This window comes from Palaemon carinicauda, chromosome 31, assembly GCF_036898095.1.
Source record: "Palaemon carinicauda isolate YSFRI2023 chromosome 31, ASM3689809v2, whole genome shotgun sequence".
Taxonomy (NCBI): domain Eukaryota; kingdom Metazoa; phylum Arthropoda; class Malacostraca; order Decapoda; family Palaemonidae; genus Palaemon; species Palaemon carinicauda.
In genome coordinates, this window is record NC_090755.1 from 94,730 (window position 1) to 119,364 (window position 24,635).

General features: G+C 40.9%; 1 protein-coding gene across 4 annotated transcripts in view; it reads left to right on the plus strand.

Annotated features, from left to right (window-relative positions):
- Positions 1 to 24,635, plus strand: part of RabX6 (RAS oncogene family member RabX6) — a 44,303-nt gene that overhangs the window by 656 nt on the left and 19,012 nt on the right. For all 4 annotated transcript variants that reach the window (XM_068354718.1, XM_068354721.1, XM_068354720.1 and 1 more), the window contains exons 2-3: positions 4,105 to 4,292; positions 10,908 to 11,149. In XM_068354718.1, coding sequence (XP_068210819.1) covers positions 4,113 to 4,292; positions 10,908 to 11,149 — 422 coding nt within the window. In that variant the 5' untranslated portion in view covers positions 4,105 to 4,112. The remainder of the gene's footprint in view (positions 1 to 4,104; positions 4,293 to 10,907; positions 11,150 to 24,635) is intronic.

A 24,635-nucleotide genomic window follows, 5' to 3' on the forward strand; every position in this document is an offset into this window, starting at 1 on the left:
AACGGATTTTGATGTAGGAAAAATCTATTTTTTGGTGAGATAGCCATGCCGTCCTGATGGAAGTTCCCTTCGGCAGCATCCTACTGTATAATATTTCTGCGACTGATATTACAAGAGAATTACCGTCAGGTATTACAGAGTTCTAACCCCGGAACGTCTATGCGAAGATATCATGTATAATCAGGGACGTATCCGAAGATAACCATAGATATCTGCACCCCCAATAGACTTTACCCAGTCTAATCCACTAAGGGGGAGGATAAGTGAGAAGCTGTTACATATCCTCTTACCTCATGGTGCCCTCGTACGTCTCTGGGGCCTCATTCCATTTTCGCAGCTTAGATCTACTGTTGTGTAGTTTTGTTGTGCACACTTTATCACTTTTTTTTTTTTTTTTTTAAGATTTTCTTCGTATGATGGCTTCTTCTTCATCATCTAAGTTGAGTACCAACCTTTCTTTGCAGTGTGCTTTAGCTGTAAGTGTTTGTTAATTATATAATTTTTTAATTTCTAGCCAAATACATGAACTATACGTGGGGTGTATATATGATGGCAGCCACCTGCTAGGGGGGAAACAGGTTTCGAATCAAACGAAAGTTAAACTAAGAATACGGCAGCGTAAGGCGGGTCGCACCATTAGATAAGTAGGGAAGGACACGGCTTGTAGGGTAGGTTAGGTGGTTGAGAAACAATGTTCTATGATAACAAACCTGATTCAGTCATTATGTATAGAGCTTGGGCCAACTGTTTAAGATTAAATGATAGGAAAAGACACAAAGTAGGAGGAAGGGTAGAATGTAAGCTATGTGGGGCAGATACTGTCCAGACCTCAGCGACGAGAGGAGGAGAATAATAGAATTACAGCAGCCGTACGAACAAGAAAAGAAGAAGGTAATAGGAAACATGTTGTTTAAGAAAGAAGAAATAGAGAAAAGAAAAGAAAATATATATTAGATGTGGAAGAAAAGAGAAGAAAATTCAAGAATTAGAATAAAGAAGAAAGCTAATGAGGTGCCGATGGAAAAACTAATCCCTCCGCCCAACAACTGAACTGAAGTAGTGGTGTTCTTGTGCAAAGGTTTGGCAGAAAAACACAGTTTTTGTAGTACAGCGGCCACGTCTTAAGAACGAGGGAAGAACTGGCCACAGATATATAAGGGCTCCCTATATATTTTTCCAAATGGTTCTCTTAAATTTTCTCTATTGTTGACAGAGTGTATACGATAGACTGAATATGTAGGTACTGTAGAGAGTAAGGTTGCCCTACCTGATAGGACCAGGAAAGCAGCCCTTAAATTAAGTAAAATAAAGTATGGGTACAAACCACCTGATACATAATTTGTTCTACCCCCTGTAAGTAGTGAGGGATGGATCCCAGTGGATAACTAAGGTTTTTGGTGTGAAAAAACCAACTGGTTTGCACCAACAATTATGGTCATAAATGGATAAAACTGAGAAATGAACACCACCTTGAGAACCATCCTCCGTAGTCGCCTCTACTACAACTAGCTGGCGGATGTGTCCATCAGTCTACATACTACCTTTTTTTTTCTAATGGCTCTTCAAGTTGAGGAAATGGGACAAGCTTAGGCCTATCTTGGATTTAGGATATGGAGACAGTTTAACCTAGGTTTTTAGGTAAATAAGGTGATGTCTACCATATACTTGTTAGGTTTGCCAAGAAATGTAATGAAGTGTACTTCTGTAAGAATGAAGCAGTATAAGTGTGAAAAGTTGGGTTTCTAATAGCTTAGGCAAGTCTCTTGTTTATAGTACTGTAATTAATTCTTTAGAACTGCACATTTATCATTTATGGATACTTAAATATGCTATGAAAAGAAATGCGATGCCCAAGGTCGTCTTAGGTAAACAGTGGGTTACAGTTTTGTGCACGGTAAGAACATGCAATCCATGTTGGATTAGGGAGAAATGGGAGAGTTTAACAGTTACTTATGATGGTTAAAAATTTACTATTTTTATAACTTTTATTTTTCACTCATGTATGGTTATTTTATTATGCCATACCCTCTCTCTCCATGTCTTATCATTATTGGGGAACCACAGTTTGAAAGTTGGGTTTTAAGGGGGAAAATAGAAATGAGTGAATACAGTCTTGAAGATTGTTTATTCAAGCATAACCATAGTTAGCATAGCTTAGGGGATGGGTTTTTCATCCTCCTATGGTATTTTAAATGATTGAGAAACAATGTTTGTTTATATTCTAAGTTTATTTGTCAATTTTAGTCTCCAAATTTTAATGGTGATTGCTGGCAGCCTCCGAACTGATACTAACCTTAGAAATAAGGTTTATTCCTACACAAATACAAACCTTTGTCATTTAATTAGGAGTTGTTCCGGCACAAATATAGTTGGTAGTTGGATGGTGGTTGCCTGTCAGGGGCAGGGAGACTGGCAAATTTTCAAGCACTTTCCATCATTTTTCTTCGGTACTCGTGGACTTTGTTCCCGGCATGACTATTGCGTCTTGGGATATTGTCTTTGAGTGAGAGTCATGATTAATTATAACATGTCTCCCACAACTCTTTAGGTTGGCCAAAGGTGAACACAGGATTCTCACCTTTGCTGCCTTGTAGTTAGACTTCCCTGAAGTCAAAGGAACAGGCTACTTCCTGAAGAAATTCTGTTTCCTTCTTTGTTTATGCATGCAAACAACAGGTATCCTAGCGGTTGCTGTTGATTCAGTGTTCTCAAACTCCCATATTAAAAGCCGATTGCTTTGCTTACTGATCGCCAGACTTGGTCTGCAATCAAGATGCTAAAACTTGACAAACAAGCTTTTTCAACCCTCGGCAAGGTTACTTGTTAACCTTTGCTGGACCCCCCTTCATCATCTGGATGGACAGATGACGACCTTCTACCAACATGCATCTCATCCACATGCGCCTCAACCACAGGCTTGCCTTAATCAGATGCTCTAGCCCACATGTGCCTTGCTCAAACGTGCAGCATCAAGAAGCATCGCTAGATGTAAATCGCCTAGATGCATGGACTCAGAGGTGGACACGACTCTCACTTCAGTGCTCACTCTCACCAGAGCATGCTAGCTCTTCAGAACGTTTTTATATTTTTTCTTCAGATTTGCTGGTATGGCATTGCAACACACTCATGAAGGCAATGCTTTTGAATGCGTGCGTAATAAGACTAACCTTGTTGAATCCCTGGCGTGTGCTCAGGCCGTTAGGGTTTTAGAATACTATAGATGGTTCACTCCACCTCAACATTACATACATTACTCTTAAGCACATCATAAGAGCACAAGTGTAAGTTCTCTTTGACATAAGTCTCTAGTGCTGGCAAGAGCTAAACTTGTGCACTAAAGCATGCGCTCTTTAGCCCTCACATATAATTATGACTGGTAGATCAAACCAGTAGACCTCAGGAGTTGTGACCGTCGACATACAGTGCAGTTACTCATGGAGTTGATCCTCACATTTGATCTATAATAGTAGCTTTCTTGGATGATAATTGTCTCCGATGAAATATTGGTTGACCTTACACTCCCTCTTGCTTTTCAGAATCAAGGAATTTTCTGGAGGGAGTGTCTTTAGCCATCATAAAAATAAACAAATTCTGTCCAAACCCTAAGTCTCTACATCAGAAGATAGGCATTTTCTACTAATTTCTCTCTCTCTTGCTCGGAAGATTTGCATCTTATCCACTCATCAAGTCTTGACCATACGGATAAGGGCCCAGCCTTAGAGACTGGCGCGTGTTAACCAAGCATGGAGATATGGCTGGTAACCATACAGTGTTGCCAGTTAGGCACTTCTTTCTTTTCTGGTCGTAGCAAAATGACTTAGGAGTAAAACCATTTATACATGATGCAGGGTTGTATAGCTAGGAAAAATTCAAATTGTTTTAACAATGTTGTGGTTTTTGTAGGATTTATTGTCTTGGATTAAATATGATCATGTAAACTTGTTTTTCGTCATATTACTGTATTTGAATTATGCTAATATGCTAGATCTGGTTAATCTAAGGACTTATGTTGACAGTAGAAAGATATGTATGATTATAAAAGGAAGAGTTCTTATTTGCTAATTATTTTATATTAAATACTGTACTGTAATTTTCCCTTTGCAGATGCCGTAATGGCAAGTATCAAGGTGCCAGAACAAAAGATAATCCTCTGTGGAGAGTATGGAGTTGGGAAAAGCTCATTGTTTCGTAGATATGCCACCAATACTTTTGTGACTGCTACAGACAGGAAGTCTACGCTAGGACTTGATCACTATGAAAAAGTTTATCGCACTGGCGATAAAGAAGTCAAAGTAAGACCATTATTTAATTATCAGTATACTGTACAGTCTATAACTATTTTAGTAGCAGTATATATAACTCTATTTTATTTCTGATTATTATGTTTATTATGCATTTAAATACTTGTGTGATTTTGTCATGATATCATTTATTATTACTTTATTCCAACACTAATATAAACTTTTCAATCTTCAAGTAGGAAATACTTCAGCATGAGCTGTAACAGCTGTTAGGGTTTAATAGTTAGTTAATGACAGTTGGTGTAATGGGGACAGTCCAGCTCACCTTGTCAGGATCAAGCCACTTTTGACTTGAGCTGCCATCTGCTTTTTGCCAACTTTGATCTTTGATTAATTTTCTTCTTTGGTTGGTTTTTGTTTGGTGCACTTCTCGCAATGGAAAAAGAAAAGCCTGTGATATGAAGTGCCCCGGTTAAGGCTGGTAAAGGTAAGATATGGTTTATGTTTCTGTCGAAGGTGACTGTAGATCCTCGGGTACTTAGCACCTTGTGTAGGGGGCCATGGCTGTCCAGAGTCATCACCCTGTAACCTTCTGCAAGGTTGATGCTGAAGAAATTTTTTGGTTCTTTCCTCCTTTTCAATTGGGCTCAGATCATTTATTACCCTTAAGGTTGCTCCTCATCCTAGGTGTATGGGGAATGCCAAGGAGGGATTGGAATACTCTGACCCTGGCTCAGTGTGTTTCTTAGCCTGTTCTTGGACCCATTACTGAATAAACTGATTCATCGGGTGTTATAACAGGCAAGGTTGTCCATTTGGGATGTCTCATCTTGTCTTTGTTTCATTGGTATTTAAGACTGAGCACCTTGTCCCTGATGTGTCGTGCTCTTGTAAGATACAATACTGTAGTACCTTGGGTTATGATTTTAATTTGTTCTGAGAGCAAGTTTGGAACCTAAATAAAATGCTTGTATTTTAAAATATTTTTTTCAGTAAGAAGTAAAGGAAATTCATTTGATGCTTCCAAACGTCCATAAATACACATACCTTTATACAGTGGTACCTAAGTTTGAGTTCAATCTGTAATAGAATTGTGCTCGTAAATCAAAATGCTCGTAAACTAAGGCAATTTTCCCAAAGAAGAAAAAAGGCAATTTATTCAATGCAAATCAAATGTCCAAAATTACACATATACAGTGCTACCTCAGTTTACGAGTTTAATCCATTCTGGGAACAAGCTCTCAAACCAAAATGCTTATACAGTTAAACTAAAGCAATTTTTCCTATATGAAATAAAGGAAATTAACTCAATGGATTCCACACATCCCTAAATACTCATTCACTATACCATACACACATTTTTCAAGGTTTTTAATTGTAATTATAGAACAATTTATAACCCCTAGCATCCAAATTGAATATAGCAATAATTCACAATGAAATTTTTAGATAAAACCATAAAACAATTTAACAGGCATGAAAATTAGATGAAAAAGTTACCACTTGGCATAACTCTAGGCAACGCTCATGACAATACTGGAGATAATTTTTAACAATTTGCACTCCTCATCGAGTTTGTCTTTTGCTAAATCTTCTGGATATATATCCTTGGCTTGCTCCTGAGGAGTATGCTTCAGGAGCAGGGAGATCTCGAATTTACATCTGAGTTTTTTAAGGTTTTGTGCTGTAAGCTCTTCCTTGTAAACTGCCGATGATGAGAGACCTAAGGAAGGTCAAGCCATTCTTTAGGTTTTGCAGGTAGGTGTCCGCAGTGGTGACACCAGTGATTTAGTGGTCATCCCAGTGCTAGAAATGACAAGTGACCTTGGTGATGATCCCAGCAGTACCTCTTAAGGCAAGAAACTTCTGCCCCTATGGAAAAGGAAGTGTTGATCCTGGAAGAATATAAGAAGGGTCTGGGGCTAATAAACCTGTGTGTGTGTGTAGTTCCAGTGCCTATCACCCCTGTGCCTGACACCCTATGGCCTGTGGTTCTCATACTCCTGTACCAGTAACCTCAACCCCTCTGTATATGTTATGGATGCCAATGAGGTTGCCTACCACTTCCCCTCTAACAGTGTTTCCTGTGTGGTTGTTCCTGTCCGAACAACCCCTGTGGTTTATTCCTTGGAAACCCTTGCCATTGATGGTTGCCTTGACATCTTCAATGATTGAAGAACCCCCTCTTCCCTTTCTGATTCTGACCTTTCTCACAAGAGGTTCAAGAAATCCAGGAAGCTAGTCGTAGTCGTATCCCATGACCATAGCCCTGTATGTGGCCAGAGCTATGACCCCGTGGGGCCAAGGCCCAGGTCGCTGGCTTTACTACCCTGGTAGCCAGACTAGCTGTGGATGCACAGCCCCATGTGAGGACTTATACTCTTGCCATGGACCAGATATTGGAAGATCTTCGTTGCTCTTCTTCACCTTTTCTCTTGGATGAGGGAGTTCTACTCCCTTCTCTCTTTAGGATTGCTTGGGTGCCCTTCGACGGTTGAGACCTCTGAAGCTGCCATGATCAGATCTTGCTAATTTGCCCTGGAACGAGTTATATATGTGGATGTGAGAATTTTCTTCCAGTCAGTCCAACAAGATCCTTCCCCCTAAACACTTTTGAAACAGATTTTACGGACCCCTCAGTTTGCATACTGACGACAAGTCTTTCTTTGTGGAGACTCAGATAAAAAGTAACGCCTTTCTCGGCTTCTTACTCTTTGACCAAGGAGACTTTTTTCCATGCCCACCCTTCAACCAGTCTTGTGACTTGACGAGTAGTCAGGCACTCTGACATACTTTGCTATGACAAGAGGGCGTCATCAACTCAAGACTCTTGAAAAGAGTACAGGAGACTTGTGCTGTCAAGTGTAATGTGATCTTTTTCATCACTCCAGGCAGAAAACCATTTGATCAACTTTTGAGTCTTTGGTATCCCAATTCTCAATCTAAATGGTCCAGAGATAGCACTATCATTTTGAAATGCTTTAGTGCAGAGGTCCACTTCACTCTTGCGGAGGAGTAAAGGGCAGGCAGTGGCAGAGTTGTGGAAATTTGCTTTGCTGGGGTTCCTGATCCACCATACAGACTCTCTCAGAGGACCTAGGTCTTTGAGAGCATTTGTAGACAAACCTGTTGGTTCAGCAATATCTATGGAATCAATGTAGAAGAAGGTCTACTTGAATTCCTTTAGAGCCCGATCAGGACCACCTGCAACTTATTCCATTCGGAAGGATCCTGTGTATGTAAAGCACTTTTGAGTCCCACAACCTGACCAGTTCAGCGAGGAAGGCAAAGAAGGTATAGAAGGTGATGCTTTTGTTGGAGTCCCTCCTCTACTGCTGCCGTGAGTGAGGGAAAGCTTTGCATGCCTTTGGGCAACCTGACAGAAAAGGGGGTCAAACCTTAGGTAGTGGTGTTCTTCGGGATTGGTACTTAATACATTTTCATGCAGAATGACAGCATTCATATCTTTCAATGTCACCGGAAGCGCTTACATTGTTGCAGAGGCGAAGGGGTTGTGGAAAAGATTGCACTCAAAATCCTTATTGACAGATCTCCCGACTTCTACTGTTGACTCTTCTTGATGGATAACTCATCTAAGGTTAGAGATTGGTCATCAATCTCTCTCCTGAACTAATTTGTACGACAATCTTGTTCTGGATAGAATGGGATGTATTGTATTGAGTTCCATCAGAGAAGGAGTCATTGCTTTTATGGAATCTAAAAAATGCGTACTTTCAAGCACCCATTCATCAATCCTCTTGGAAGTACCTCTGCTTCTTCTTCAGCGGAGCGATGTACAAGTTCAAGTTCCTATGTTTGGACTGTCCACTACTCTCCAGGTGTTCACATATATGTTCACACTGACAGCAGCTTTGGTATCTTTCATAAGGGATATGTCTTTTGATGTATACTAACGATTGGTTCATTCTGACATCGTAAGAGAGGTTGTTGCTACAGGATTGAGATAATCAACTTTGGTTTTGTCGTGATTGCCCATCAGGCGATTATGATGAATTGGGAGTAAATGTGACAGCAGTGAGTCTTTCCACAGATGATTGTAGTAGGAAACTCTTGAGGTAGCGTGATTGTTCTCTTTAGACGGTACTTCATGCTCTATGTTAGCAAGTTATCTCGGTCACCTTTCCTTGGAGAAGCTCGTTCCTCAAGGGAGTCCCAAACATCTTTACCAGAGATCTCGTTAGGGCTGTAGGAGGATCACTGGTTGGCCTTCAGATATTCTGTTCTCTCCTGTTTCAGTGGAACAGGAGGTAAGGGCCAATCTTTCATGGTGGCTGGACAAAGGAAACCTCACCAGGGTAGTCTCTTGATTCTTCACCACTAGACTTGCAACTGTTCTCAGATGCATTGAAGGAGGGATGAGGCTTTCTTTTGGGCAATCTAGTTGCTTCAGGTGTGTGATCAGCAGTAGTAATGCATCTACATTAACATTCTAAAGTTACACGCATTCCAAGAACGTTGTAGGGAGCACTTGATGAGCAACAATGCCACTTTATAGCTTACATCAACAAGCAAGGGGGCACATTGCAAATTGATAAGGCAGATGCACAACTGGGTGGTGATTATTGCTGTAGAGCTATCAGCCAGTTTCATATGGAGAAATATACACTTTTCCCCTCTTCTGTCTGACTCCCCGGCTGTTCTCCTAAGTGTTGTACATGTCAGGTTTCGGATGAGCCTCGTTGCTCATGAATGGCTTTAAGGCAAGTAGAATCCTGATCTGTTAGCATCTTTAGCTTAGATCATGGACTTAATCATTGATCTTTGCCAAGAAGCTCCTCTTAGACCATGGCTGTGGAAGGTGCTGCTTATCCTTGAGCCTTGTCTTCTAACTGAAGACCATAACTTCTCCTTGTGGGAGTTATCTATACTCGTGAAGGTCTTTGAGCAGTCTTGCCTACCCAAGGACCTCAGGCCTCGGGAGTGGGACATGACCCATATTCTCAAGTCTTACACATGTACCGAATGCCTTTGAAAGGGTCATCAGACAGAGTTTCAACTCTCTCATGACTGTAATTTTGCTAGCAGTAGCTCTAGCAAAGAGAGTTGTCTAGTTGTATGGACTCTTATTTATTCCATAAGGGTGGAAGAAGGTCTATTAGTTTGTAGTCCAAATTTTTTACCAAACTCAGAATCCAATACACAACCCAAGTTTGAGATTTTCCCAATCCCTTTACTTCATGAAGTGGCAGGTGGTAATCATGAGGAGATGCTTTTGCTTTTAAGTGGTAATTTAAGAGGACTCGGAGATCTTGGGTTTGAGTGTCAGCGATACTACCTTAGTTCTGGAAAAACCAAGAAGAGGTATTGAGAAGTCTCATTCTGGTCTTATGAGACAACCAAAGAGCACATGCTTCAATCGTTTCAAGTGGTCAAGGTACCAGCTCAAACCAGAGCTCACAAAGCCAGGGGTATTGATGTCACTATAGACTACGAAGAATCTTGCAGTCAGACAGGTGAAGAAATTGTTTGGGAGCACCAAATAACCTTCACAGCCTTTCATTCTAGGGAATATACCCACAAGTCCCACAACACTTTAGTTCTTGGCCCTGTGGTGGTAGCTCAACTACTGTAGTTGTGTAACCAGCCCACTTTCCATATAGGAGAGGAAGCATCTTGTCTATGGTAACGTGTTTGATGCAAGTTTGGAGGAAAAGTAGTGACTGGCTCTTCTGTTTCATTTAGTCTTCCCTTTACTAAGGGATGAATAATTTGTATTGTTACATGCTGGGTCTGATAATTGATGCTGGTAAACTACAGTTTGTCATTCTTTTTTGACTGGATCTTTTAGTAGTTTTCCCTCCTCCTCCATTCACAAGGGGGAGGATGGTGGAATGAATATCTAGGATGGTGGAATTAATGTCTAACTATTGTCATGTTGAGCTGGGTATCTCTTCAGGGAGAAAGATTTCTTCATTGGAAGAGTACCAGATATATAACCAAGTACTGGCCTAGCCGTATCAGCATACTCATTGCTATGATGGTCTGATAGGAGGATGTTGGAACCATCTTCCTTACTTTTGTTTTGGACTAGGAAGACATATTCCCCCCAAAAAAAAAAAATTAACTGACCAGTTTGGTTCAAGGGTACTTATTACTCACCAACAAGCAAGTCTCTCTCTATTTTAAAAGATGAAAGGTTTGTACAGTACAGTATATGTGTAGGAGCAAATCAAATTTTTTAAAAGCAATTTGTATTTTTCCTAGCTATACAAACCAAAGTCCTTTTAAATTTAAACTTCCCACTACAAACCCCTCTCAGTCCTGAACTAGATTTTGGAGTGAAGAATCTTTGGCAGGAGAGTAGGCTGGGCTACTCGCCCTCACTCACCACCTGTCATTGTCTACCTCGTTAACAATTTCAACAACTGTTCCAGCTCCGCTTGAGACAATTCTGTATTGGAAATGACTTAGGGTTGTATAGCTAGGAAAAGTACAAATTACTTTTAGAATTTGCTGAACTTGTGTATAACATTTATCTTCCCAGAGCCAGTTCTTGAAAATTACTTGTAAAATACTGATTATTCATCTTTTGTGAGAAAGTTGGATATTTTTACTTTTGTTTCTCCTTAGTCTTTATATTTGCTAGATACTGTACATCTGTATAGATTTTTGTATATAAAATTTACATTGTTTTAAATATTCCAGCTGCAGCTATGGGATACAGGTGGTATGGAAAGAGTTGCCAGCATAACTTCATCCTACTATAAATTTGCAGAAGGCGCAATTTTGGTTTTTGCCCTTGATAACCCTGACTCCTTTAATATACTGTCTCAGCATCTGTTAGATATTGTAACTTATGCTGAAAATGCCAAAATCTTTCTCTGTGGTAACAAGTATGATCTCAAGAATCAAATTCAAGTTACTGATGCAGACATGGAGAATTTTTGGTGAGTTCATAGTGCATAATACTGTTTTCAAAAATAATAATTTGAAGATGTACCTATTTTTCTTCATTCACAGAAACATTCTGTAATCTGGGTATTTTGTAAGAGGAGGACTATTTGTTCCCATGCATATACAATCACTTTTGTCTTGCTGCAAGGGGTGCAGACATACCATAGCGTAATCTCAGCTGTTGGATTTTATCTTACATTTGTTAGTGATGAGTGTTGGTTTTTTATTTAATTTTTATGTCGTGTCTCGATATTTTCCTGAGGATATAATATAACCTTTCAAACCCCATTTGTCGTGTACCTTTGTTAAGGGGTGACAGTAAGTAACCCTCCCTCTTTGAATTATTGCTCCTGCTCATCCGATTAGGAGAACTATGTACTCAGCAATTCATCACTCTTCATGGTAGTATTTCTGCTTTGGGTGGGAGTTAGCCAGTTTCGATTGAGCATTGCCAGTACCTGTGTGCCTTATGGTAAAAATTATTCTTCTAGCAAGTTCATATGGAGCTATGTTCCCTAATTGGTGATCCCTGTGTTATTATTATTATTACTAGCCAGGCTACAACCCTAGTTGGAAAAGCAAGATGCTGTAAGCCCAAGGGCTCCACTAGGGAAAAATGGCCCAGTGAGGAAAGGAAATAAGGAAATAAATAAACGATGAGAATAAATTAACAATAAATCATTCTAAAAACAGTGACAACGTCAAAACAGATATGTCCTATATAAACTATTAACAACGTCAAAAACAGATATGTCATATATAAACTATAAAAAGACTCATGTCAGCCTGGTCAACATAAAAACATTTGCTCCAACTTTGAACTTTTGAAGTTCTACTGATTCAACCACCCGATTAGGAAGATCATTCCACAACTTGGTAACAGCTGGAATAAAACTTCTAGAATACTGTGTAGTATTGAGTCTCATGATGGAGAAGGTCTGTCTATCAGAATTAACTGCCTGCCTAGTATTACGAACAGGATAGAATTGTCCAGGGAGATCTGAATGTAAAGGATGGTCAGAGTTATGAAAAATCTTATGCAACATGCATAATGAACTAATTGAATGACGGTGCCAAAGATTAATATCCAAATCAGGAATAAGAAATTTAATAGACCGTAAGTTTCTGTCCAACAAATTAAGATGAGAATCAGCAGCTGAACACCAGACAGGAGAACAATACTCAAAACAACTTCTTCAGAATAGATTGATCACCAAAAATCTTGTAAGACTTTCTCAATAAGCCAATTTTTTGTGCAATTGAAGAAGACACAGACCTAATGTGTTTCTCAAAAGTAAATTTGCTGTCGAGAATCACACCTAAAATTTTAAAAGAGTCATACAAATTTAAAGATACATTATCAATATCCGGATGTTGAGGAGCCACCGTCCTTGACCTACTTACAATCATACTTTGAGTTTTATTGTTGCAGGGACATTAAGTGTTCCCATTGCTCTTCCTATGACAAAACCCCTAGTGTAGGGGTTTCTGTTCTAGCAGAGGAAGCTCTTGTAGCTTTCCTGATGAATCTCTTGTGGCTTCCTACTCAGGGGGAGCTCTTGAAGCTTCCTCCTCAGAGCAAGCATAGTCAGTATTGGTCCCCCAGACCATTCTTCCCTTGTGAAAAAAGAATGGTTTGGAAGGGAAAGGAAGGTACACCCTCAATCTTATCAGTCTCTTTTCCCTACTTCATTCCCTTTGTTGGTAATTTTCTCTTTAAAAAGAGGAAAACGAAGTAGTAGTAGCTTTGAAAGGCCTTTTGCTAAAAGTTTTTTGGGACTTAGAGTGATCTCTCTCTTCCTTAGGGTGGTATGATGTTACTCGCCCACTAATGGGTAGATTTGGAGTTGGTCATGTGAGATTGATCCGGTGTCATGGCATGTGAGGAGTTCTACTCAGACCGAACATCATCACAGTGGGCCAGGAGAAGGTAAGAAGTTGCAGGTGAACGGTCCAACCCGTACTGATCTCCATCACCTTACGGAAGGGCAATAGGGGTATCATTCACTCTTCAGCCTTGTGCTGATACAGAGCTGAAGCATTAACTTGAATCTTAGGGGTTGGTTAGCAATCCTGAGCCTGGTGTGACAGCCACTGCAATTTCATCAGTTGCAAGTGAATAATACAAACAACCAGTCTCCAGTACCAAATTTTAATTAGTTTATCTCACATCTGTAGTATAAGACGACTAATAAATTACAAAGCATTCTGTGTATATGCTAGATTTTGGTTATGCAAAGATGATGTTATTACAAATGTTTTACTTATTGTCTGTCTATCTATCTACCAAGGCACAAGTAGATGGATGGATACAAACCTGAAGCTCTTTACACATACTGGCCTGCCGTCACCCACCCTCAGCAAGTCCTGCCTGCAATTGCTAAGTGGCTTGTGTTGGCTACTGCTCCCCCCCCCCCCCCCCCACACAAACCAGCTGAAGGTAGTAACACCTTGATAAAGGTTTTACGGCTAGTTTTAGCTGTCCCCGAAATGTATCTTCATAGTAAAAAGCTCCAGGGTTGCATGGTTAGCAGAAAAACTAATTAATCAATCTCTCTCTCTCTCTCTCTCTCTCTCTCTCTCTCTCTCTCTCTCTCTCTCTCTCATATATATATATTTACAGTGCTCTGGTTTGTATGGTTAGGAAAATTACAAATGTTTTCCAAATTTGTCATTTGTTCTGGCACCAAATACAAACCTTTCAGCTCTTTACTATGGAGACACACCTATGTAGGTTGAAATCCAAGACTAACTGGCTGGTCTTATGCTTAGTATGAGCTGTGGAAGAGTACACCCTATCCCCTCGCTAACTTCCAGTGAGAGATAACGGGCAGAGCAATTTTGGAAAAGTGTGAGGACTAAGCAATGTGACTTCTCAAGGCAAGATTTCACTTGGCTATGCTTTTCTTACCTAGACATTACCCGACTCCCCCATCGCTGGGAGAACGCAGACGTAACAATATATATGGCCAGACAATACTACAATGGATCCCTCTCTCTTGGTACGATTCACTTTTTCTTTGCCTACACATACACTGAATAGTTGGTATAATACTGAGATTAGCAATCAATTCTTCTTTGCTCAAGAGGTTAACCACTGGAATGTAATTGTTCAGTTGCTACTTTCCTCTGTGTAAGGGTAGAAGAGATACTTTAGCTATGGTAAGCAGCTCTTCTAGAATGAGAAGACTCCAAAATCAAACCATTGTTCTCTAGTCTTGGATAGTGCCATAGCCTCTGCACCATGGTCTCCTACTGTCTTGGGTTAGAGTTCTCTTGCTTGCTACTCGTTGTACAGCAAGTATAAGTCCAGCTACGGACCAGTCACACACAAGTTTTTTTCTCTAGACGGAAATTTCTTCCATTTTTATAATGGGAATACTGTACTGAGGTAGAACGAAGATTCGAGATTGGTGCGAAAGATTTGTTGCATCCATTGCTAATGTTCGGCAAATGATCCTCTTTCCCACTACCGAAAAATCGTTATAAATGGTGAATGTTTGATATTTCTTCGTTACCGAAAGGAATTTGCTTATGCGAACTCTCAGAGTCCATGTGCTTTCAATAATTACACGAACAGTTCGGAGAAGTTAGGGAGGATCTGCCTGGAATGGAAAAGGAGTTTGCTAGAGAGCGACTACATCTGATAGTTAAGGGAGAGTAGAAAGGTTATAAATAACCTTACTCTCCCAATAGAATACTGTACAACCGTTGAATTAGGAAGAGGTCTAATTATTCAATGCAATGAAGTTCCCATTGTATGATGGTAAATAGTCATTGTTATCTCTCGCGAGTGTACACCTGACGGTGAGAGTAACGCTTGCAACTGGTGAATCGATTACCGAACTACGTTGTCAGCAGTAATAGTTTGTTTGCCGCATGCGGTTATTTGTAATTTTCACTTCTCTGCCTACGGGTAAGTGATATAAAACGAACCTGAGCAATGTGAACACGTTTCCGTTTATAAGCACCCTCACAGAGCTCGTTGAGTTGCTTACGGGAATAATGTCTGTGCTTCGAGGCGCAATATTATTGCCTAAAGTATAAGATCCTCGACTAGCTATAATCAACATTTCGTTTGCCCACGAAAAGTACATGCAGCTAGTGAAGCTATCAGGCGTTGTTGGCAATTGGTGTTTGCCTGCCCACCTTATTGGTGGGACAGACCTGTAAGCAAATAAAAGAATAATCTCAAAGGGTTATTTTTCACAAGAGCAGTGTGCCTTGAGTGCCTGATTGGGTGAGGCAGAGATCGCATACTGATGAGCTCTCAAACGCGTAGGGAGAGAGAAGTTAGAGACAAAACCCCCAAAAATTGTTTCCCGAGACTCGTTTCCGAATCACAGTGGGTGCAGCGTCCACAAGCAACTGGAAATCATTCTTATATGCAGCAATAGCTGGGTATGATTGTCTAATAAGACTTGTTGTGCCCTTGGGGCACAATGGTAGCATGCGGCGCCACAAGCGGTCGGTAGGCATCCTAAATTGCAGCAATAACCCCTGAAGGTTTTGTCTAACGAGACTCGTACAATTTTAGGTGTGCATACACAACCAACATAGCTCATGTCATCCATTTACCTTTTATTATGAAGGTGTCAACTTGTAAGGTAACTACAGTATACCAAATCAAGTGACCTAAATGGTTAGAGACAGGGAGAAGAGGCAACTGATCACCATGTCCATGACACTGTACTACATCAGTAGTAGTAGTCGTTGCTGGCGAGCGTTAGCAAGCGCCGACAAGACAGTTGTGCTTTCGCATGAGCAGGCAATTTGAATGTCTGTGCATGATAACTTACTCATAGTGAGAAGATGAAGTGCTATACAACATGTTCCCAGTGGGCGAGTGAGGTATTAAGCGCTAAGGATGGAATGTAGGCTAAACTCTCGACTTAGTCGACTAGATGTGGTGGCGAGAGATGGCTCTAGCATGTAGCTTTGTGTGAGCACTGAACTGCCAGTAAGGGCGAGTGAGTAGGTAAGCTTGTAAGTGTTAGCGCTCTGAGCTCCTCTCCCCCTAACCTCACTGGGTGAGGGGTAATCTCACTAGGGCATTAACCTTGTCATTCTCTTGTCAAAGAACCTAAGTTTTCCTCCCTTAACAGCTTGAAACCATGAGGCGTGAATCCCTAGGGGACTGGCCTCGTTAAGCTCCACGAGCTTTGTTGTGTCTTGAAGAGGTACAATGTTGGTAATAACTCCGAAGAGGTATAGCCTACATGAGGTTTTCCCTTGTAAGAGGTTATAAGCCATAAGGTATACATCCCAAGGGATTAGCCTCATAAAGTTCCAAGAGCTTTGTTGTGTCTCTACGAGACTCATCAAAGGGAGAGTCAGCGACCGCAACTGGGGGGCAGGCATCACTATCTGCAGCAATGACTCTGAAGGGAATTTGCTCAAGAGACTTGATTTGTACCCTGAGGGTACGGTGGCAACAAACAGGCGCTACAACCAGTAACCTAACTCTTTCTCCGAAGAAATTGTGGGAATGGATGAATCCAATCCCATCGGAGGAATCCTCCGAAGGGAAAATCATCAAGTGAAGACCGTCTCTCCCACAGGCCGGAAAAGGCAATCAACCTCTGTATCGCTGTCGGCAGTTCTCTCCATAAGTGGGGAGATTGCTGGACAGTGGTTGGTGAAGGGTAACTCTCCCTCGGAAGGAAAAGTTGCCTAACACCTGATGAAGGTTAATGTACTGCCTCTCCTCTCATTCCTACACCGAAGCTATAGGACTATAGGATCGAAGGTGAGCAGAAATTAGTGTTAGTGTAAACTGTAACACATACGGAAAAAAAGTAAAAAAAAATATTAGAAAATTTTAGGCCAGTTGGGTCTTTATTATGGTTGGTAAATGAATAAAGCGGAAGAGAACCGACGTCTATTCTTCTCCGAGACAAAATGCAAAGTGGCTTGTGTTGGCTACTGTGTCTGTGCCGGATGGTGGGTATACCTCCCGCTACTACAGTACTTCGCTTACCAGCAGAGGAGAGTAACACCTCGTTAAAAGCTTTACGTCTAGTTTCAGTTTTCGCCGAAATGTATCTCCAAGTAAAGAGCTGAAAAGTTTGTATTTGGTGCCAGAACAAAAAGGAATTGAAAAGCTAAGGTTGAAATTAAACGATGACGTATACATATTTTAGTTTTAATTTACTGTATGTAACACCGCTGTTTACAGGATTTGTCCAGCTAGTTTTAGCAAGCATTGCTAGCTAGGATACGGAGGTAGTAATGTTTGCCTATTAGATTAGTTGAATAAGTATGAAATTGTATTTGACAATTTTTTCTTTTTTTCTTCTCAATTAAAAGGAGTTGACATACTGTATACAGTAGATGTATATTACTTAATTTAACAGGAAAAAAATTTTTGATTTTTAGATGTAATATCAATATTTGAAGAAAGGTGTTCTTTTTGTGATGTATGACAAATATGCGTACGTTTACTCCATTATCCATGTCTCTCAAGCCTTTATGCCCTCTCAAAAGGATTCAGGTAATACCGTCAATATGTCGGTGAGATAATTCGTTGAAGGATTTTTCTAATGAATTTTTCTTTTTCTCTCATGAATTTTTCTCTTTCTCTCTATGTTTGGGTTTTTCATGTAAGGAAGATGAGGTCGCTAGTTTGAATTCATACGTTTTATACAGTGTATACCTGAACATCTGCATGTCTATATATAAAAGAATTGCATGTGCATGCCAAAAGAGAAATAATGGTACCCCAGTTTACGTTTGACTGAATACGAGCCTATAAATTCAAATCGGATCACGAGCATTGCCTCAGTCTGCGAGCAAAAGTTTCACTCCACATGGGCATGTTTCGTGGGCAAGTTCTATCTAGACTAGCACATGATCTTCAAAAAGCAGTCACGCAGTGCTCACACGCCACCCACATAGTGTTCATGCCATAATAGTGTGTTTTACACCATTTTGTCTCACGTTAGCTCACATCCCCCACTTGCTGAGACCGTAACTCTTCCACTCTCTGAGAACCACTCGTAGCATCACCAGACAGCTTCTCGCAAGTGTCTTAAGAACTGATCTTTATAAATTTGTGACTGTGTGTTCTTTGTCGAATTATGATCACTATTCTTCATTGTTAAGTTAACAGTACAGTATCGTGACAGTGGCCTCCAAGATGATTGAGCAAGACAGTAAGAATGGGATAGTTAATGTAAAAAAGAAAGAAGCATGAACAAGGTAGGTATGTGGCAGACTTGGCAAAAATGTCAATAATTCATCATCCAAGATTTGTTTAATTCTTAAGAAAAAAAGATCTCAAATCAGTTGATATTGTGAAGTGGGTGCTGATATGTCCTAAACAATGGCCACGTGTTTTTGATAACGTTGAAAAGTGGCTGCTTATCTTAATTTATGGAAAGCATTTAGGGGGGGATATGATTACCAAAAACATTATTTGTGAAAGGTGTAGGCTTTTGACTTAGTAAAAAAGGAGCCAAGTACAGTACTGTACATCAGTAGAAAAATAAAAAGAAACATTCAAGGTAAGGTGCTTGTGGTTTGACAGTTTCAAGGGAAGAACTGGCATTTATAGTGTTGTCTGACATGGTGAGGCTGCAAGCTAAGCTGTCAAGGCAACAGAGACATTCGTTGTAGGATTTAAAAGGTTTGTGATTTTTTAGTCGTATAGTCCGCAGCAAGTGTTCATTTGCAGCGAGACTGGTCTTTTTTGGAAGAAGTGCCCTGAAGGACCTTCATTACAGCAGAAAAAAATGTCAATTCCCAGTCACAAGTCTAGTGAAGACCTAACCCTGCTGGGAATTGGAAAATCAACCTCCTAGTGTATCACCCGCAGAATCCATGAGGCTTTAAGAAGTGCAAGGTGTAGAAGAAACAACTAAATTTGATGTGAAGGTTAAAACAACAAGGCTTGGGTGACTTATTTTGCATGTGGAATGAGTCAGTGAGGTTTTTAGCCCTGAGGTCAAAACGTACCTTATCTGAAGAACCTCCCACTCCAAGCCTTCTTACTTATGATAATGCTCCTGCCCATCCACCAGCCATTGTAGACAACCTAATGGAGTAGTTCAAATTCATTAAAAACAAAGTTCATGGCACCCAATGCCACTCCAATACTCCAACACATGAATCAGCAGGTGATTTAGAATTTGAAGAAGCTATACACAAAAGCAGTGTTCCTGTGATGCTTTAGAATTATAGAAAGGATCAACCTTACCATCCGATGGCTTGGAAAAAACAAAGAACTTTTCCTCATCAAATGCCTCAAGATTATTGAGAAAGCCTGGGAAGCAGTCATCAGCAGAACCCACAATTCTGCTTCGAGGAAACCTTGGCATGACTGCGTTACTGGACATGATTTTGAGGGATTCGAACCCATGCAAGAGGCAGCTGATGATGAAATTGAGTCTTTTGTACCGAGGAGTTGATAGAGTTGCTTGAGGAGCAGCCAAAAGAGGCTGTAGATGAGATTTCATCTAAAGTGGAGGACGGACAATGTGATAAACTTCCCGCTTCAAGTAAAATTAGGGAGATGTTGAAAATGTTGGAAACCCTGCAAAGTTTTGTAGAGGCACATCATCCCGATAAAGCTTTAGCATGCTGAGCACTTTCATGCCATTTTAAAGAAATGGCAAATGCAGTCATCCCGAGGTAGTTTCCTTTGGAAAGTTGAACATAAAGGTTTAAAGGCCACTCATGAATTGCAGAGGCAAGGGACAGTGACATTGCCCTAGCAAGCAGGACAATGCCCTAGAGACTGAACCTTTTGTAATAAATGAAGCTAACCCATATGCCAACGTCTCATTATCCATCTGCACTGGTCATATTGGTATTAGGTGTGGGGTTCAAACCCACGCACTCTCACGAGTACCAGATACGCTCAGTGCCCAAGCCCCCTCTCCACCCTAACTAGGACCAAGGAGGGCCAGGCAATGGCTGCTGATGACTCAGAAGATAGACCTATAGGTTCCCCCAAACCCCCCCATCCTTAGCTCATAAGGATGGTGAGATTGCAGTGACCAAAGGAACTAACGAGTTTGAGCGGGACTCGAACCCCAGTCTGGCGTTCACCAGTCAGGGACGTTACCACATCGGCCACCACAACCAAGTGTCAAGAAAGTGTAAATTAAGTGATACTGAATGTATTTCAGTAGAGAGAACCTACAATATTTTATCATTATTTCTCATGGAGGGAGCCCTCTAATCATTATTCACCTCCTCCTCATGCAGTCACGACTCTCCTCAAAGGTATTGTGCGAGTTAATTTATCAATATTTCTAATTTTTATGGTGAATTATAAATTTGTAATAATCTTTTGTGTTAAGGGTTATGAATTGTCCAATGATTAACATTATAAACCTTAAAATCAAGTATATGTACTTTTATAACATTTGGAATGCATCAAGTGAATTAACTTTATTTCTTATGGGAAAAATTGTTTTAGCATATAAGCATTTTAGCTCCCAGAACAAGTTAAACTCATAGAGACTGAGGTGCTACATTTGATGTAAAGAAACAAACAATTTGAAAACAAGCTGACCATCAGGAGGTCTTTATGACATACATTTCTCATGAAACAGTTATTTATTTCCAGTTACCCAAATTTTTATTGTATAATTTTCATAATGAAAAGTGGTTTTGCTGTGTACTTTTTTATAAGATAATCTTCTGGAGATTGAGAGAAAATTTTATACAAGTGAAGTTAGTTTCAAAATTGATGAAAGCAAGTGCCCTTTGAAGCCCCCCGCCCCAAAATGCATGCTGATTGAATGCCAAATGATGAAATCCCAATGGCCAAATGCCCTATGGACAGAATGCTAATTTTTATTATTGTTATTATTATTATTATTGTTATTATTATTATGATTGTTATTATTATTATTATTATTATAATTATTATTATTATTATTATTTAAATATTTAACTTAGCCGGTGAATATATAGCTGCAACTCTGTTGCTCGACAGACAAAAAACTGTACAAAAAAACTCGCTAGCGATCGCTATACAGGTTGCGGGTGTGCTCATCAGCGCCAACTGTCGGCCAGATACCAAACTCTATGTAAACAAAGACTCAATTTTCTCTCTGTCGACGTGTCGACAAGACGTACTTTACTCGCTGTTGAAACCTGGAGTTTTTCCCATCATCTTTGGTGAAGTACTATATTCTGGTTTGAGCTTTCGCAGTGCAGGTGTTTTATCTTCATCTTAAATCTTGAACTCGTTTTGGATAGATTTAATTTTTGGTGACAAAGAGAGTATGGACTTTCTTTGACTTTTAAATGGCCGACCCTTCCCTTAGACGGAAGTGTGTTTAGGCTTTTAGTAATTATCTTATCACGTTATAAATTAATTATAGATTTTCCTCTTCGATTAACTTTCCATTTATAATAAACATAAAAAATAAATTTTAATGTTTTGTTTATATGCGACCTTTCCTGAGAGTAGGCGGTCCTAACTTGGAAACCGAAGTTAATCAACGTTGAGCCCTTTAAATCGTAAATAGCTTTTTAAGAGCTAAGGATTTAAAACTTTTTAAATGAAATATTTTATGAAAGAATTTCTTTGAATAGTCTTCGTACTGTTTTCAAAGATGAACTAACGTTTAGTTTATTTATGCTACGCAGTTTGCGCTCTATCGTTACGATAGAGAGAGAGTGTATCACGGTTTCACTTTGCAGAAAGAGTAAATCGATTCTGACGTTTTGTTCATTCTTTCAAAGCTTAAATGTTTTAAATTCTATTTTAAAGGAACTTTTTAATTGAAAAACCTTTCAGTTTTTTCCTTTGGTCAAATAACATGTTTTTTTGACGAAACGTAATTGGGCTCTTCTCTTAGGTGCGAAATCAAGAGAGAAAGAGAGAGAGATATAGAGACGGAGGGAGAGAGAGGAGAGAAAACGTTCCGTTCAAGCGGGTAACGTTGTTCTCGAGTTACTCTCGTCCCTAGTCTCTGTACGGGGAGAAAGGATAAAACGTTTTTAGTTTTATTCTCGTCCCCAGGCAATGTACGGTGAGAGATTGAAAACATAGTTTAGAATGAACTAGTGTTTATTCTCTTCCCCAACCACTGAATTTTTTTATCTTAAAAGATGTTTACTGTTTTTTTTGCTGGTATTAATATGCTTGCATTATACGCCTGATTTCGCATTTACTACCTTTTGATGAGGGTAGAATTGCGTGCTTCAGGTAGAAGTCAGTAAAAGTTTCGATTTCAGTGAAATAAGTGTAAAACAGAAAATCGTAGTGATAAAGTGATATTGCGCAAAGTGTTACAGTGTTGCGTCCGAGGGTTCGTCTGTTCGTGCCTGTCGTTCACCTAGTCCGGGACCTCTTGCAAGCTCCCAAGCCCAGGGGAGAAGTAATGTCATACGACTTATGGGTTCGAGAGGCCTTGATCAGCGAACAGACGTTTCCCTCTATGGTATCGGGTGTATCTTACCAAGATCTCCCCTACCATAAGGCGAGAGAGACGTTTTTCTCCTCGTCATCCGAAGGCTTTTCGCATAAGAAACCTGTAACAAGGTTTCGAGACCCTTAAGCGAAAGTCAGTCCTTTCAGAACAGGTCCAGCGTCCTGGTTGCAGCCATTAGGACAGCTCTGACCCTATGCAGTCATCGGAAAACTGCTCGCCGCCTAACAAAAGCGTAACACAGACTCCGAGAGACTTTTTTGTTGGCAAAGTGTTGCGGTCACAGACGTTACCCTCGTCTCTTACCGCAACCATTTCCGTGGATCCTTAATGGGTTGTACGGCAAGACATGCAGAATATGCTTGCCTCCCTTATGGAAGACTATTCTGCCGATTAGTCCGTTGAGTCTAGCCGTTTATCTCATCGATATCCTGGCTTTCAGCCAACCTAACGTTCCTTTGTGCATCCTGTTGACGTTGGCGTAGCTAAGTCACGTCAGTCAGGTTGTTTAGAACCACACTCGATGCGGTCTCGTGTGGATTTTCAGCCACATTTGGACGTTAGGCCACTTGCTGATGCTCCTGTTGACGTTCAGGACGTTCGCTAACAATCGGAGTTGACTTGTTTTGACGCTGTGCGTCAACCTCCGCATTCTAGAGTTGTTTTGACTGCTCAGTCTAGACAGTCAAAGCAGTCTCGAGTGGACGCTGTGCGTCCTCACGCACCTGTTGTTGTTGACAGTTCAGTTGTTGACAGTTCACAGACTGTCAAGCAGTTACATGACGTTGCGTCCTGGTCTGCTACTAATGCACCAGTGTGTGTGGACTCTGCTTGTAAAGCATTGCCACCACGGTAGGTCTCTCCCTTGCTTGAGACTCAGCTTTTATCGGACAAGGTTCCTTTAGATGAGGAAGTTGCTGTTCCCTCTCCTACTGATATTCCCTTGAGGACTCTGTCAGACGGAGAGGAGCCTAAAGCTGCTTAGCCCTCTATGGACTTTAAATAAATCATGCTGATTTTTAAGGATCTTTGTCCGGATCTTTTTGTAACTGCTGCTCCTCGTTCGCCTAAACGTCAGAGCTTACACTAGGCCTAGCTACTTCGAAGCCGTTGTTTATAAGCTAGTGCTCTCTCGCTCTCCTAGAGAGCTTTACGTCTGCTATGCGACTGGTTTATCACCAGGAGGAGTTTGGGGGATACAGCCTTTGCTTTCCCTTCTTTTAAACTGGTTTATAGAGCGAGAGTCTGATATGACACGAGAGAAGTTCTCGGCTTGGGAGTTCCTGCCTCTGCCCAGATAGACTTCTCAAATCTCGTAGACTCTCCCTGGCGCCTGGCCAGGAGACGCTTCAAGTTTTTTACAGGTCAACTTCACAGCTGTTTTCGAGCCTTTGAAGTTTTGCTGTACAATTATGTCATGCATAAACAAGGCTTTCAGGGATGGAAAGCGGTACCGCCTCAGTCGCTAACCCCGTCTGTTGCCGCACCTGCTCCCGTAGACCCTTAATGGGCTTTGCTGCAAGACATGCAGTCCAAGCTTGCGTCCTTGATAGAGGACTTTAATGCGGAGAAGGTTGCTGCTGAACCTTCTGGCCAACAACCTTCCAACCGGTCGGTTGTGCGTCATGTTGACGCTGAGGTAACCTTCTCGCGTCTACCAGTTGAGGTGGTTCCTCCACCGATGCGACCCAGTGTGGGTTGCCAGCCGCACGTTGACGTAAAGCGACGCTCGGAGGTGGTTGTTGACGTTCAGGACGTTCAACAACCATCAGAGGTGACTTATTTTGACGCGGTGCGTCAACCTCAGCAACCCGGTATGGTTGACTGCACAACCCAGACGGTCTAGACAGTCTCGGGTGGACGCTGTGCTTCCTCGCGCACCCATGGTTGTTGACAGTTCACAGACTGTGCAGCAATTCCATGACGTTGCGTCCGGCTCCGTCACGCATGCGACCGGACTCAGCGAGCCAGACGTTACCCACTCCGTTGCCGTTTCCTCATCAGTTTTCGGATGAGGAACTATCTGATGAGGACGTTGCTGAACAACAAGACGATCAGCCCCCAGAATAGATCAAGCCCTGCTATCCAT